Source organism: Microcebus murinus, chromosome 16, assembly GCF_040939455.1.
Source record: "Microcebus murinus isolate Inina chromosome 16, M.murinus_Inina_mat1.0, whole genome shotgun sequence".
Classification (NCBI taxonomy): Eukaryota; Metazoa; Chordata; class Mammalia; order Primates; family Cheirogaleidae; genus Microcebus; species Microcebus murinus.
In genome coordinates, this window is record NC_134119.1 from 35,363,690 (window position 1) to 35,376,856 (window position 13,167).

At 52.7% G+C, this 13,167-nt stretch overlaps 1 protein-coding gene across 1 annotated transcript in view; it reads left to right on the plus strand.

Moving 5' to 3' along the window:
- Nucleotides 1-13,167, plus strand: part of PPP1R16B (protein phosphatase 1 regulatory subunit 16B) — a 102,575-nt gene that overhangs the window by 80,174 nt on the left and 9,234 nt on the right. Inside the window, exons 4-10 of the mRNA XM_012755009.3 lie at nucleotides 2,669-2,814; nucleotides 3,964-4,067; nucleotides 6,060-6,184; nucleotides 9,199-9,324; nucleotides 9,883-9,958; nucleotides 10,974-11,103; nucleotides 11,196-11,364. Of these exons, the coding sequence (XP_012610463.2) occupies nucleotides 2,669-2,814; nucleotides 3,964-4,067; nucleotides 6,060-6,184; nucleotides 9,199-9,324; nucleotides 9,883-9,958; nucleotides 10,974-11,103; nucleotides 11,196-11,364 (876 nt within the window). The remainder of the gene's footprint in view (nucleotides 1-2,668; nucleotides 2,815-3,963; nucleotides 4,068-6,059; nucleotides 6,185-9,198; nucleotides 9,325-9,882; nucleotides 9,959-10,973; nucleotides 11,104-11,195; nucleotides 11,365-13,167) is intronic.

Consider the following 13,167-nt stretch of genomic DNA (forward strand, 5'->3'; position numbering starts at 1 on the left):
CCTGACTCAAAGAGGAAGTGAGAAAGCTTTCTAAGAGGAAGGGATATCTGAGCTGGGTCTTGAAGGATGAGTAGGAGCTTGCTAGATAGAAAAGCGTAAGGAAGGACATTCAAAGCAGAGGGAACAGCATGCACAGAGCCATGAGAAAGGGGCTCCACATTTCAAGTATGGGGTCTGGAGGGTTCGGTGTGGCACAGTTAGGGTGCAGGGGAGCTCATGGAGATGGGCAGGAGACAAGGCTGAGAAAGGGCCTTTGGAGTCAGACTGCTTGGAATTTAATCCATGTCTGTAGATGGGTTTCAATCTGGGATTTTAATCCATCCCTACGACTTACATGTGACCTTGTGCAACTGGGCCTCTTTGAGCAAGTGTCCCCATCTATAAAAGGGGGACAATAGGACCCTTTGCTTTGAGGATTAAAAGGAGGCAATTCATAGCCAAAGCTTAGCAAGGTGCTTGACTCTGGTAAGTTCTCAAAGAGTGTTAGCTGTTATCATTGACCACCTGTCATGACATGTTGTTATTCCCGTTGTTGCTGGGGCTGTTGTTATTGCTATCGTTATTGTCACTGTTGCTCCAATGCAACACAGGAGATTGGGGCACATTAAGAAGAGCTTCCCATGCCTGGCAAAGTGTGGATTTTCTTCTCTTGGCAACAGGGAGCCTTCAGGGGTTTGTGAGCTGAGAGCAGCATGATTAAATCAAGGAGGAAGCTCTCTCTGGTTTAGGGCGTTTGGAAGGGGAGCAGCAGGGAGGCAGGGAGAGACGACAGAGCAGTGGGGACGGGGACAGCTGTCTAGGAGATGGGACTCATACCTGGTGATGGATCGGGTGTGGGAAGTGAGGAGGCGGGTGGAGGCAGCCGACTGCCAGGTGCCATTTCCCACCTTGGCGAGTGCTGGAGAGGAGGCCTGCCCACCCTACCACACACACCCTCTCCGTGTGCGCCCTGCACCCAGCCCAGCGCCGCCCTTGCCCAGCCGGGTCTCCCAGGTGCAGACTGGTCCAGCCCCTGGACGTCTTCCTGACAAAACTCTGCAATTCTGGGCACACAATTCCCTCCCCCTTCAGCCGGGGGCTTCCACCCACCCCCGTGTTTTCTGCAGTCTCTCAGGGTTAGAGCTCTGGCTCTCTTGCCCCCGACCCCCAGGGCTCCCCAGACACATCCCCCAGTGACAGCCCAGGGACCCTTGCCGTCCACGGCTGCCTGGCTCCAGCGCCTTTGGCGCCCTCTGCCGGCAGCGCCATGCACCCGCATGGTCCTCCCGCCCACCTGAGGCCAAGCCGGCCAGCCGCACAGGGTCACACCTTTCCTGTCCAGAGGGATGCCCTCAGTCCCAGCCACCCCCAGACCCGCTGGCGCAGAAAGAACCTGGGGCTCTGGGACCATCTGTGCAAACGGCTGCTCTTTTCCCGCATGTCCTGGCGCGGAGCCCTGGCCCCGCTGGGGCTGGGGGCGGGACTGTGCTGCGGTCCCATCCCACACCCGCGTCCACTCCCACCTGGGGCTGGGGCTCACACAGGTGGCCCTGCTCCTTCTGCTGGCATCCAGCCACTTCTCCCCATCTGCACGGTCACTTCTGGAGGCCAGGAACACCGAAACACAGGAACACAGCTCCTAGATTCCCCTTCCCAACACGCACTCATGCGCGCTGTCTGTTCCCCGCATGCAAAGCAAGCCTGACTGTGCTGCCTCTCCGAGTGGGACTCCTGTTGCTGAGGACCACGCCCTTACCTGGATGGGCAGGGCTGAGCACAGGTTCCCCTGCTGTGTCCCCTGCTGGCTTCTCCAGAAGTCACCTCCAGGCAGGAGTCTCCATCCTGCAAGTCTGTAAAGTGGCTCCGAGCTGTCTTCTTCCTTTGTCCTCACCTCTCCCTCCCTGTGGCCTAAGCTGAAGCCCCTCCATCCCCTTGGGATTTTTACTCCCTGTCTCTGGAGTTTGGGGGCTCCAGTGCCTGCTGGAGCCCCATGTTCCCTCTGGGGGCTGACCCACATGCGGTCCCTGCTCTGTACAGGCAGGAACACAAATGTGGCTGTCTCCTTGCTGGGACTGTATCAGGACCCCCTAGGACCCTCACATGGAGCTGGATTCTTTTGGGGGAGTCTTGGTTACTTGGGGGCTCCCCTAAGATCTGAGCTCCTGGGTTAGAAGTTCCTAAGTCAGAGGTTTCAGACTATGATCTAGGGCCACACCTTGGGGGCCACTGCCCAACACACACACCTGCGAGACCCAAGCCATCTGCTTGAATTTATTGGTCAACCGAGTTAGAGTGCTCCACACAATTTTGTTTGGAGAAAGCCTTCTGGGATTAACAAGAAGGTTTTAAAACCTCATTCGAAATTTTGTCCTATTCCGCTAACACTCACAAAGCATTTTATAGTCAGCAGAGTGGTTTTTATCTTTATATTTTTATATATACTATTTATATAAATAGTTTATAAACTATTAACTTCATTTTTACTCACAAAGAAACTGAAGCTCAGAGAAGTTAAGTGGCTTGCCCAAGGCCATGGGCAAAATTACAGCACGTAAGCATTGGAGCTGGACTCAAACTCAGGCCGTCCAACTTCACTGGCCTTCTCGTGGCCTCTTTCGGGAACGTGACGTGTCCCCACCAGGGCCCGGGGCCTTGCCTGGTGCTGACTCTGCCTGTGTGTCCCTCCCAGTGCTGCATCGACAACTTTGAGGAAATTGTCAAGCTGCTCCTATCCCACGGTGCGAACGTGAACGCCAAGGACAACGAGCTGTGGACACCCCTGCATGCTGCGGCCACCTGCGGCCACATCAACCTGGTGAAGATCCTCGTTCAGTAGTACGTGCCCCTCTCTGCCCCGAACAGCCTCCCCTCCACCTCTTGCTTTTATCCAACTAATTTCCTTCTCCCTTCCTCCCACCTGCCCACCTCCCTTTCCTCCTCCTTCCTTCTGCTTTCCTTCCTCTTCTCTCTTTTTTCTCTCTCTGCCCCAGCTCAGGGAGGTGGGTTAGCTTGCTCTGGGCATGCAGATCAGAAAGGTCACAGTGGTGGGCTGTTAGGACAAAGGACTGTAGATGGTGGCCCATACCTACACGTCTGATAAGAACCTGCCAGGTAGCCACAGCCTCATGGTGCCAAGAGGACAAAGAACGAGGTGCCATCCTGGTTGAGTGGGTCCCCGGTGCTGATCTGTACCAGAATCACCTGGGGTATGGGCTAAACATACGTATTCTCAAGTCCCCACCCTCAGAGACTCTATTTCGAGAGGGCTGGAGTGAAGCCCAAGACGCTGCGTTTTATTTTAGTGGTCTCCTGGTAATTCCGCCGCAGGGCACCCCAGAGCCATGCCTGGGGACCACTGGCCCGAAGGGCACATTCTGCCAGGGAGCCCCAAGGCTCCGTCCTGCCCCTCTCCTGGTCAGCCTTTTGGGTAGGGACTTGGAGGAGGAGCTGGAAGATGTTTCTGCACATGAGCAAAGATCGAAATAGAGCAGGGAGAAGCGAAAAGAGCTGACACATGGGAGATCCAGGTTTGAGTCTGGACTCCGCTCTGTCCAAGCTGTGTGATCTTGGACAAGGGACCAAACCCGGCTGAGTCCTTGTTTCCCCTTGAGGGCCAGCAGTAGGAACCCGAGAGGACTGTTATGAGGACTAAATAAAATGATATGTGTAAAGCGCTTATATCAGGCTCAGCTCTAAGCAGGGGCAGCCATTAATACTATTTTGATTATTTTCAGCAGAGAGGTTCAGCCTGCTGGCTCAGCAGAGCAGGAGGCTGAGGGAGGTCTCCTGGGATGGTTCTCCTGGGACTTTGGTTCCTTCCCAGAATCCTGCAGCTGCTGTGCTCATGGGCTGTGTGGCGGGCAGAGCCGGGTGTCACTTGCTGGGGTGGACAGCAGGTTTGTGGGTGAGAGGGCGGAGGGCCGAGGCAGCCAGACCTAGCCCTGCCACACTTGCCTGGTGCTCACCGCGGCCCTCTGTCTGCAGTGGGGCCGACTTGCTTGCTGTCAACTCTGATGGGAACATGCCATACGACCTCTGTGAGGATGAGCCCACCCTGGATGTCATCGAGACCTGCATGGCATACCAAGGTGAGGGGGGTCGGCGTGCCGTAGAGTGGTCACAGCGCGGTGTTGCAGGTGAACAAATGAGCCGGCCATGTGCTGGCTGCCTCGGGCTCGGCGCTCAATAAACGGGTGGGGCCCCGTTATCTGTGCAATTATCACGATGAGGACGCTAAAGGACCCTGGAAAACGTGCTGTGCAGAAGGGAGGTATTGTTTTCCATGTGTCACCCACACACGTGGGCGGCCTCAGCTGGCCTCGTCGCCTGTTCGTCAGCTGTGACAATTCCATTCCATAAACATTCACCATAAAGATACATTCCCATGCGGGAAAATGATAAAGTCAAGAACACTGGCGGGCGCCTGCTCTGTGCCAGGCACCTCGCTGGCTGCCAGGGGCCCAGATAAACAAGACGTGGGCTGTTCTCAGCTCACAAATGAGGTTCCGAGAGGAAACAAATGTAGCAATGAGAGACCTCCCTGCCCCCAGCACCCCACAAACATGCCTCTGAAATGCCTCCCTGGAAATACGCCTCAAGCCAGAGCCTCAGCTGCAGCCAGAGCCCTGCCCCCGCTCCTCCCCAGATCCCTGCTGTGCCTGCAGTGGGGTCTCCTGTCCCCTGGCGCCCATGTCTTTCCTGTTCATCCTCTGCAGAGATTCTTAACCATTTTTGTTCCAATCCGGTGAACCTATGGACCCCTTCTCAAACTAGTGCTTTTATCTTTTAATTTCAATTATTTATTTTATTATTATTGTTATTATTATTTTTATTTATTTTTTTTGGAGACAGGGTCTCACTCTGTTGCCCAGGCTAGAGAGCAGTGGCATCATCATAGCTCACAGCAACCTCAAACTCCTGGGCCCAGTGATGCTCTTGCCTCAACCTCCTGAGTAGCCGGGACTGCAGGTGCGCACCACCACACCTGGCTAATTTTTCTATTCTTAGTAGAGACGGGGTCTTGCTCTTGCTCAGGCTGCTCTCGAACTCCTGAGCTCAAGCGATCCTCTTGCCTCGGCCTCCCAGAGTGCTAGGATCGCAGGCGGGAGCCGCCATGCCCGGCTCAAAATGATGTTTCTAGACGCAGTTATAAAATCATAGGATTATAAAGGAAGCCAATTATATTAAAACATAGCTACCAAAATATTTTTAAATGTCTTAGATAGACACTTTATTGATTCATTAAACAACAAGATAACATGATATGAAAATGCCTGCGGTTTCTGTTGGAGACAAAGCACCGCTAATGCTACTACTGGTTTCGCTTATGTTCTAGTAGTAGGAAATGCTAAATTTCATTTAAAGCTTAGTCAAAATAAACATGTCATTTTTTTTCTCCTTTCAAGTTTATCCACCTCCCCTGAATTCTATACAAGAATGCCTAGTCTAATGGATCTTTTTATGGAGTGTGTCACTCTCTCCTTAAATACCGTTAGTGGCTGCCAGTAACAAACTTCTCAGTCGGGGATTCAGGTTAAAGATGTCTTTCTGGGCCCCTCTGCTGCAATTGACTCCACTCTCCGTTCAAAAGTAATATACTCATTAATTCAGTTGTTCCTGCAACGAAAATTCATTGCGCATTGTGCTTGCTGCTATGAACATGACTGTGGACAAGACAAAGGGAACGAACAGAGACCCTGGTCAGATAGGGTGGTCTGCGGAGGCCAGCTGGGGAGGTGATCCAGTCTAGGACCTAAAGGACAAGCCAGAGCTGTCCATTTGAGCAGTTGGAGGTGACCACGTTCGTGCTAGGGACTTTTAGGTGGGAGAACAGCACGTGTCAAAATGACCGATGTTAATACAGTGCCTACTGGGTGCTGGGTAGGAGTGGCCATCACTCCGTGGGCCAACACAGGGTGCCTGTGTTCATTGGGCCCGGAGGAAAAAGATCTGGGATATGTCTGTGTGGCCCCCTGGACTGGCAGACCCTGGGGAACAGGAGCCATGCTTGCCCCATCTGCCCCCCTCCCTGGCGTCCTAGGCCTCAGGGTACTGAATAAATCCCCTCTTCCCCACTGCAGGCATCACCCAAGAGAAAATCAACGAGATGCGGGCAGCCCCGGAGCAGCAGATGATCGCCGACATCCATTGCATGATCGCAGCGGGCCAGGACCTCGACTGGGTAGACGCCCAGGGTGCCACACTGGTGAGGAGATGGGCCAGGCTGGTTTGGCCAGTACCAGAACCGAGAGCAAGTAGGGCAGAAGTGAGCCAGCACCTGGTGGGGGCCACACCTGTACAGTCGGGGCCTGTCTGGGGGCCCCGACTGTACCTCCTCCAGATCCCTGTGGGGCCAGGGTGGCCCCTGAAATGTGGAGGGTTAGCAGAGCAGGCTCAGCCTGTTAGAGAACCTGGCCACTATCCAGCCTGTTCGCCACCTACTCCCTCCCCATCTCTGGGCCCCCAGGGCTTTTGTCCATGTTTCCAGGACCCCAGGCCAGCTCACCTGTCTCCAGGTGCAGTCACAACCATGAGCCATTTCATGAACAGCACAAGTAGTGACTGCCAATAGCCAGACACGAATGAGTTTAGACCCACGATCCTCCTTCATCCCAGGCTCAAGGGCTCCATCCTGAGCTCATCATTCCCCCTGCTGTAATGATGTTCCCCCTCAAAGACTGGTGCCACCACTCAGCCACCCACTTGTGCCATCCTCGTTGCACTGTCAATTCCCCTGCCTTATGTCCCCTCCACCGCACTGCCTGGCCTCATCAGTCCTGCTATTGCTGCACCGGCCTCTCCTCCAGGTTCCCTGACTTCAGAGTCTGGACACCCCCAGTCATCCATCCATCCGTCCATCAGCCCATCCGTCCATCCAGTCAACACACAGTTATGAGCACCTCCTCTGTGCCACGTGCTTTACTAGACCGTAGAGATAGAAAACAATGGAATCTTCTTCTCTCTCAAATATGCCTGGTGGATACCACCCGTCCTTGCAGCTCAAATGTCAGTGACTTGGGAAACCTCCTGGCCTGTCCTCAGAGGCTGCCTCCCATAGCACACTGCAGCCCAGTACTGGGAGGTTCTACTTCTGCAGCTTCGAAACTGAAAGCGAGTATGGTGTGGAAGCTCACTCCCCTATGGCTAGGCCCTGCCCTGGGCTCAGGCTCCGTGCTGGCCATGGGTGCTCAGGGGTCTTAGGTCTGTCTAAACTCAAGGCCAAGCTGCACCAGGGATTGCCCACCATGGCTGGAGCTCCACTGGGTCTGTCCCTGGGCCCCCTAGATGCAGGGCTCTTCTTCTCCTGGGCTGAGGCTGGTCTTGGGGTGGCTGTAGCCCCATGGGCCAGGCACATAGTAGGTCTCAGGTCTTCCCCATAAACTGGAGATCATAGTATCTTCCTCACAGGGTTGTTGGGAGGATTAAATGAGATTCTACCTGTAGGTGCTTAGCACAGAGTTTGTAAACTCTCAATAGATGTTAGCAATGGTCATCATCGTTATAAACAATATCACTATTCCTCTCGTGCCTTTTTATTCCCCAGTACAGAAGCCCTGTGGTTTGTAATGTCTGGCTGGCCAGGTGTCATTCTCCACAACTGGCAAGCATCAGACATTTATAAATCAGATAATTATACTGATTTTCATGTGTGCCTATGCCATATCATACCCTGGATTTATTCTGCACATTACAAAAAAAAAAAAAGGAAAGGAAAACTTCCATTTGCCAGAACTTACAACAGTGTTGCCCCGGGATGAGGTAGCATCTGACATTCAGGGCTGTGTGCTAAAGAGTCACTTCCTGGGGTCACACCTTTTCTGTCCCACTGACTCTGCTGCCCCAGACCTCAGCCCCCCTGGACTTCTCTGGCTACCTCCCAGCAGGGGCTTCTGTGGGCCTCTGTGGACTCTCACCTCTGTCTTCCACCTTGACTGGGCAGTGGGTTTCTCTTGGCCTCATCTCCTTCTCTCTCCTTCATCCGTTATCACGGTGCACCTTGTCCTTACTCAGGGCTCTCTAAGAATGTTAATCCCTTACTGAGTGTTCATCATGTGCTAAGCACTTTGTATATTTCCTGGGAGATTGGACAGGTGGGACAGCCCAGGTCTGCTAGGCAGTGGCTATGACTAGAGGCCTTGAATGGTGCCAGGTGGAAGAGTGGGGACCTCAACATGGGGCTTTCTCCTGTCAGTTGTGTTGGTCATCTGTCACAGCATAACAAATCACCCCACAAAGTAGCATCTTAAAACAATAGTAAATATTTATTGTCTCACGTGGTTTCCGTGGGTCAGGGAATTAGGCGTGGCTCAGCAGGGTGGCTCTGGCTTGGCATTTCTCATGAGATTTCCATCGGGATGTTGGCTGGGGCTGCAGACTCATCTGAAGGCTTGACTGGAGCTAGAGAATCCACTTCTAAGACGGCTCACGCACATGGCTGGCCAGTTAGTGCTGGCGGTTGGCAGAGGCCTCAGTTTCTTCCCTCCTTATGGCTGTTTGAGAGTCCTCACCACACGGTGGCTGCCTCCTCCTAGAGTGATTGATTCGAGCATGCGTAAGGTAGAAACAGCGGCGTCTTTTTGCCCCAGCCTCAGAAATCACACGTTGCCACTTCACAATATCCTACTTGTTAGAAGTGAGTCACTCAGTTGGCCCACCTTCAAGGGAAGAGCAATCACGCTCCATCTTTTAAAGGAAGGTGTGTTAAAGAATTTGTAGGCATATTTTAAAACCAGAATTGGACCTCTGAGACACCTTCTCCAGGGCTCCGCACACAGTAGGGTCTCAGTAAATGCTGTTGCCTTAAGCACATGGGTACTAAGACCAACCACAGAGGAGAAGAGTTCACCTCTCTGCCTTCCCTTCTAGGTGCATACTTCAGACTTAATAATCCTCTGCAATATGACTGATGTTTCCATGTCATTCTAATCCATTCTGCTGGCCCCAAGGATGCTCTGGGACTTGGGTGGGAGTGAGGGATATCCTGCCTCCACCATGGGGCCAGTCCTTTAGGGCTGTGGTCCCCCAACCCCTGAGGCCATGGCCTGATACCGGTCCGTGGCGTGTTAGGAACCGAGCATTGCTGCCTGAGCTCTGCTCCCCCCTCACCGCCCCCGCCTCCCAGGTGCATGGAAGAATCATCTTCCACGAAACCTGTTCCTCATGCCAAAAAGGTTGGGAACTGCAGCTCTGGGGAATGCTCACTTCTTTCCTCTCCTCTAGCTGCACATAGCCGGAGCCAATGGATACCTGCGGGCAGCTGAGCTCCTGCTGGACCACGGTGTGCGTGTGGACGTGAAGGACTGGGATGGCTGGGAGCCCCTGCACGCGGCTGCCTTTTGGGGACAGGTAATTCCCACCAACAGGGGTCTTGAGGAGGCCAGCACAAGGTTAACTGGCTGTCACCAAGTCCTTTGGGCTGGTGATTGGTTCTAAAGAGTGCAAGACCCGCTTAAGGTGTTGAGTACAGCTAGTATGTGGCATCTGAAAAGGCCTAGGGAGTTTGCAAAAATATTTGACAAGTTCTGTCCTGATAGAATGATAATCAAATTTGCCAAATTAGCAAATTCCTAGCATTTCCACTTTGAGTAATTTCTCCATTTGTTTCCAGATAGAAAACTCTGATTGCAGTTTACGCAGTCCCTCCTAAGACACCCGAGCTCTAGAGTTACAGTTGACTCCTTCCTCTCCTCCCTCTTGGTGTGGCTCAGGCATGCTGGCGGGGTGCCACGGACATTGCACCTGCCAGGATTACCGCCATGGCTCCAGGGAGCAGGGCCTTCCCTGGGAATCAACTTTGTCCTGCCATTCTTTGGGTCACATCCTAAGAGGCCTCGGGCAGTTTCTCCACCTCCTAGGTTCTGTGAACCCTGGGCAGGGGAACACGATCTTCTTCCTGTGTTTCAGATGCAGATGGCAGAACTTTTGGTGTCCCATGGGGCTAGTCTCAGTGCAAGGACATCCATGGATGAGATGCCAATAGGTGAGTCCAGCAAAACACTGGTGCACACATAGGCAGTCATCAATTTTTTTGATGTGTGGAAGGATAAATAGATGAATATTTGGTTGGCTAGATCAATAAATTGTTATGTAGATAGTTGGATGAATGAGTAAATTAATAGATGGTAGATTAATGGACAGACGGATAGATGGATGGATGGATGGATGGATGGATGGATGAGTGGGGTAGATGGGTAGAAATGCCTAGCACTCTGGGAGGCCCAGATGGGAGGATCGCTTGAGGTCAGGAGTTCAAGACCAGCCTGAGCCAGAACGAGACTCTGTCTCTACTAAAAATAGAAAAACTTAGCTGGGCATGGTGGTTCCTGCCTGTAGTCCCAGCTACTCAGGAGGCTGAGGCAGGAGGATTACGTGAGCCCAGGAGTTTGAGGTTTGAGGTTGCTGTGAGCTAGGCTGGTGCCACGGCACTCTAGCCTAGGAGACAGAGTGAGACTCTGTCTAAAAAAAAAAAGGTTGGAAGTGATGATGTGTGGTTGAATAGATGGATGGATGGATGAATAGATGAATAAGTGGATAGGTGGGTAGAAGATGAATCTATGGATAGATGACTTGGTAGATAGATGGAGGAAGGTGAATGGAGTGGGTGTGGGGTATATGGATTCCTCAGCATCTTCAAATAATTTCCTTCTTTGGCCACATGGGCTACCTGCTTATTTCCCTGAATACTTCTCATATCAGTGGAGACTCGGTGACTCTTCTTGGAAACTATCAAAGAGGAGTTCGAATCCCTGGTCATAGCTGGGAACCTTAGGAGTTGTGACTGTGCATGGAACCTGGGTGTCCCATTCTTACCAACCTCCAAAGATTGGGATGCAGACCAGGAAATGAGGCTGGCATTGTTTTCTTCCCTCCCTGCCTGGCCCAAAAGATGCTCGGAGCTGTCAGTGGGTCGGGGTGGCAGCTCTTCTGGTCTGGAGCACCCTCGTGGGCCACGGGCCTGTGCCCTGCCCCGGCTACTGATCCCTTTGCCCCCTCAGACCTGTGTGAGGAGGAGGAGTTCAGGGTGCTGCTGCTGGAGCTGAAACACAAGCACGATGTGATCATGAAGTCACAGCTGCGGCACAAGTCGTCCTTGAGCCGGAGGACATCCAGTGCAGGCAGCCGTGGGTGAGTCGGGGGCAGGGCAGCCAGGGGTCCCCTGTGTGCTCCTGCCCGTGGCGCCCGGGCACAGCCTTCCAGCATCCCCTCTGTCCCCTCAGGAAGGTGGTGCGTCGAGCCAGCCTGTCGGACAGGACCAACCTGTACCGGAAGGAGTACGAGGGCGAGGCCATCCTGTGGCAGCAGCGGAGTGCGGCCGAGGACCAGCGCACCTCGACCTACAATGGGGACATCAGGGAGACCAGGACAGACCAAGAGAACAAGGACCCGGTGAGTGGCCTCCTGCCCTGCCTGCCCCCGGTGACAGCCACTGCCTTGGGGGGAGGACGCCAGCCAGCCTGGCCTTGCCTCTCCGTCTCAGAGCCTCCAGAGGAAGGTAGCTGCCTGATGGTGGCGGCCACTGTAGTGAATGAGGTGACCCCGGGCATGTTAGAGGCCCAGGTGGCAGGGAGCGAGTGACCGCCATGTGCCCGCCTATTCTGCAGCAGAGCTAGCTGTGGGCTGCCCAGAAGAGAGGTTCAGCAGGGCTTTCCCACCAGGAGCTGAGAGCAACAAACAGCTTTTTTCCTCAGGAAATATACTAAGATGTTGAGAACTGTGTTTGTCAGAACAATGTGGTTGGGAGGAGGTTTTTGAAAACCTGGGTAGGGTGCTGGTAGGACCTCCGAGGAGCCCGCTCCAGGAGCCACCCGTGGTCCTGGGCTTGAAACTGCTTTCTTGAGAGGATGCATAGTTGTTTCCGTGGCTGCAGTAACAAATGATCACAAACTGGGTGCTTTGAAACAGCAGAAATTGATTCTCTCACAGTTCTGGGGGCCAAAAGTCTAAAATCAAGGTGACACCAGGCTTGGTTCCCTCTGGGGAATCTGTCCCATGCTTCTCTCCTAGCTCTGGTGACTCAGGCGTTCCTTGGCTTTTGCTAACATGACTCTAATCTCTGCCTTCATCTTCACGTAGCTTTCTTCTGTGTGCATGTGTCTGAGTCTCTGTGTTCTCTTTGTAAAAGGACACCAGTCATTGGGATTAGGGCCCATATCAATCCAGTATGAACTCTTTTTAATTTAACTTATTACCTCTACCTTTCCTCCCACCCCAGAGGGACCCCCTATTGAACTTTGAGACCTAAAGACTAGTTTTGTATGTGTGTGTGCATGCGAATGGACCCATGCAGTTTGTTGGCTTTTGTGTCTGGCTTCTTTTACGTCTGTGAGAGTCATCTATGTCTTGGCATAGAGCAGAAGTTTCTTCTTTTTCATTGCTCTGTAGAATTCTATTGTTTGAATATTATAATTTACGTCTCCATTCTCCTCGTGGTGGACATTTGGGTTGTTTCTAGTTTTTGACTCCTATGAATAAAACTGCTATAAACGTTTTTGCACATGTCTTTTGGTGGCTATAAGCACTATTGTGTGTTGGGTATATACCCAGGAATGCAGTGAGAATCACGGGGTAGCATATGTTTAGCTTTGGTGGATAGCACCAAGCATTTTTCCGAGGTGGTTGTACCTGTCAGCTCGACCATCGGCAGTGCAGGAGCATTTCCAACCCCTGGTATAGTCCGTTCTATTAATTACTGGGGCCATCCTGCAGGGGTTGCTATGGTAGCTCACATCTTGAATTTGTATTTCCCTGAGGACGGATGATGTTCAACACCTTTTTATATGCGTATTGGCCATTTCATTATCCTCTTTGGTGCAGCTGGCTCTTCTTCTGTTGGGTTATTTTGTCCTTATTGATTTGTAGGAAAGACTGAGGTTCTTAAAGAAATCCTCGTGCAAGTAGCTCTTACTCCTCCACACTCGATTTGACCCTGTGTTTGTTCAGATCTCACGGGCCCCAGGACTCCCCCAGAAGTGCTCATGGATGCGGAGCCTCAGCGGTCATGAAGGCTGTAGGACACAGGGGAAGGGCAGATGGCTGCTGGAAGCCACCCTTAGTTATGTGTGATTTTGGTGGTGGTGGTGGTGGTGGTATTGTTAATTTCTAGGCGTCCTCATCAAGGCTGCTGTTTGATGGGGTTGGGCAAGGCAAACAGATGGGCTACTTTGCCTCTGGGGCTGGGGAAAAGGAGAG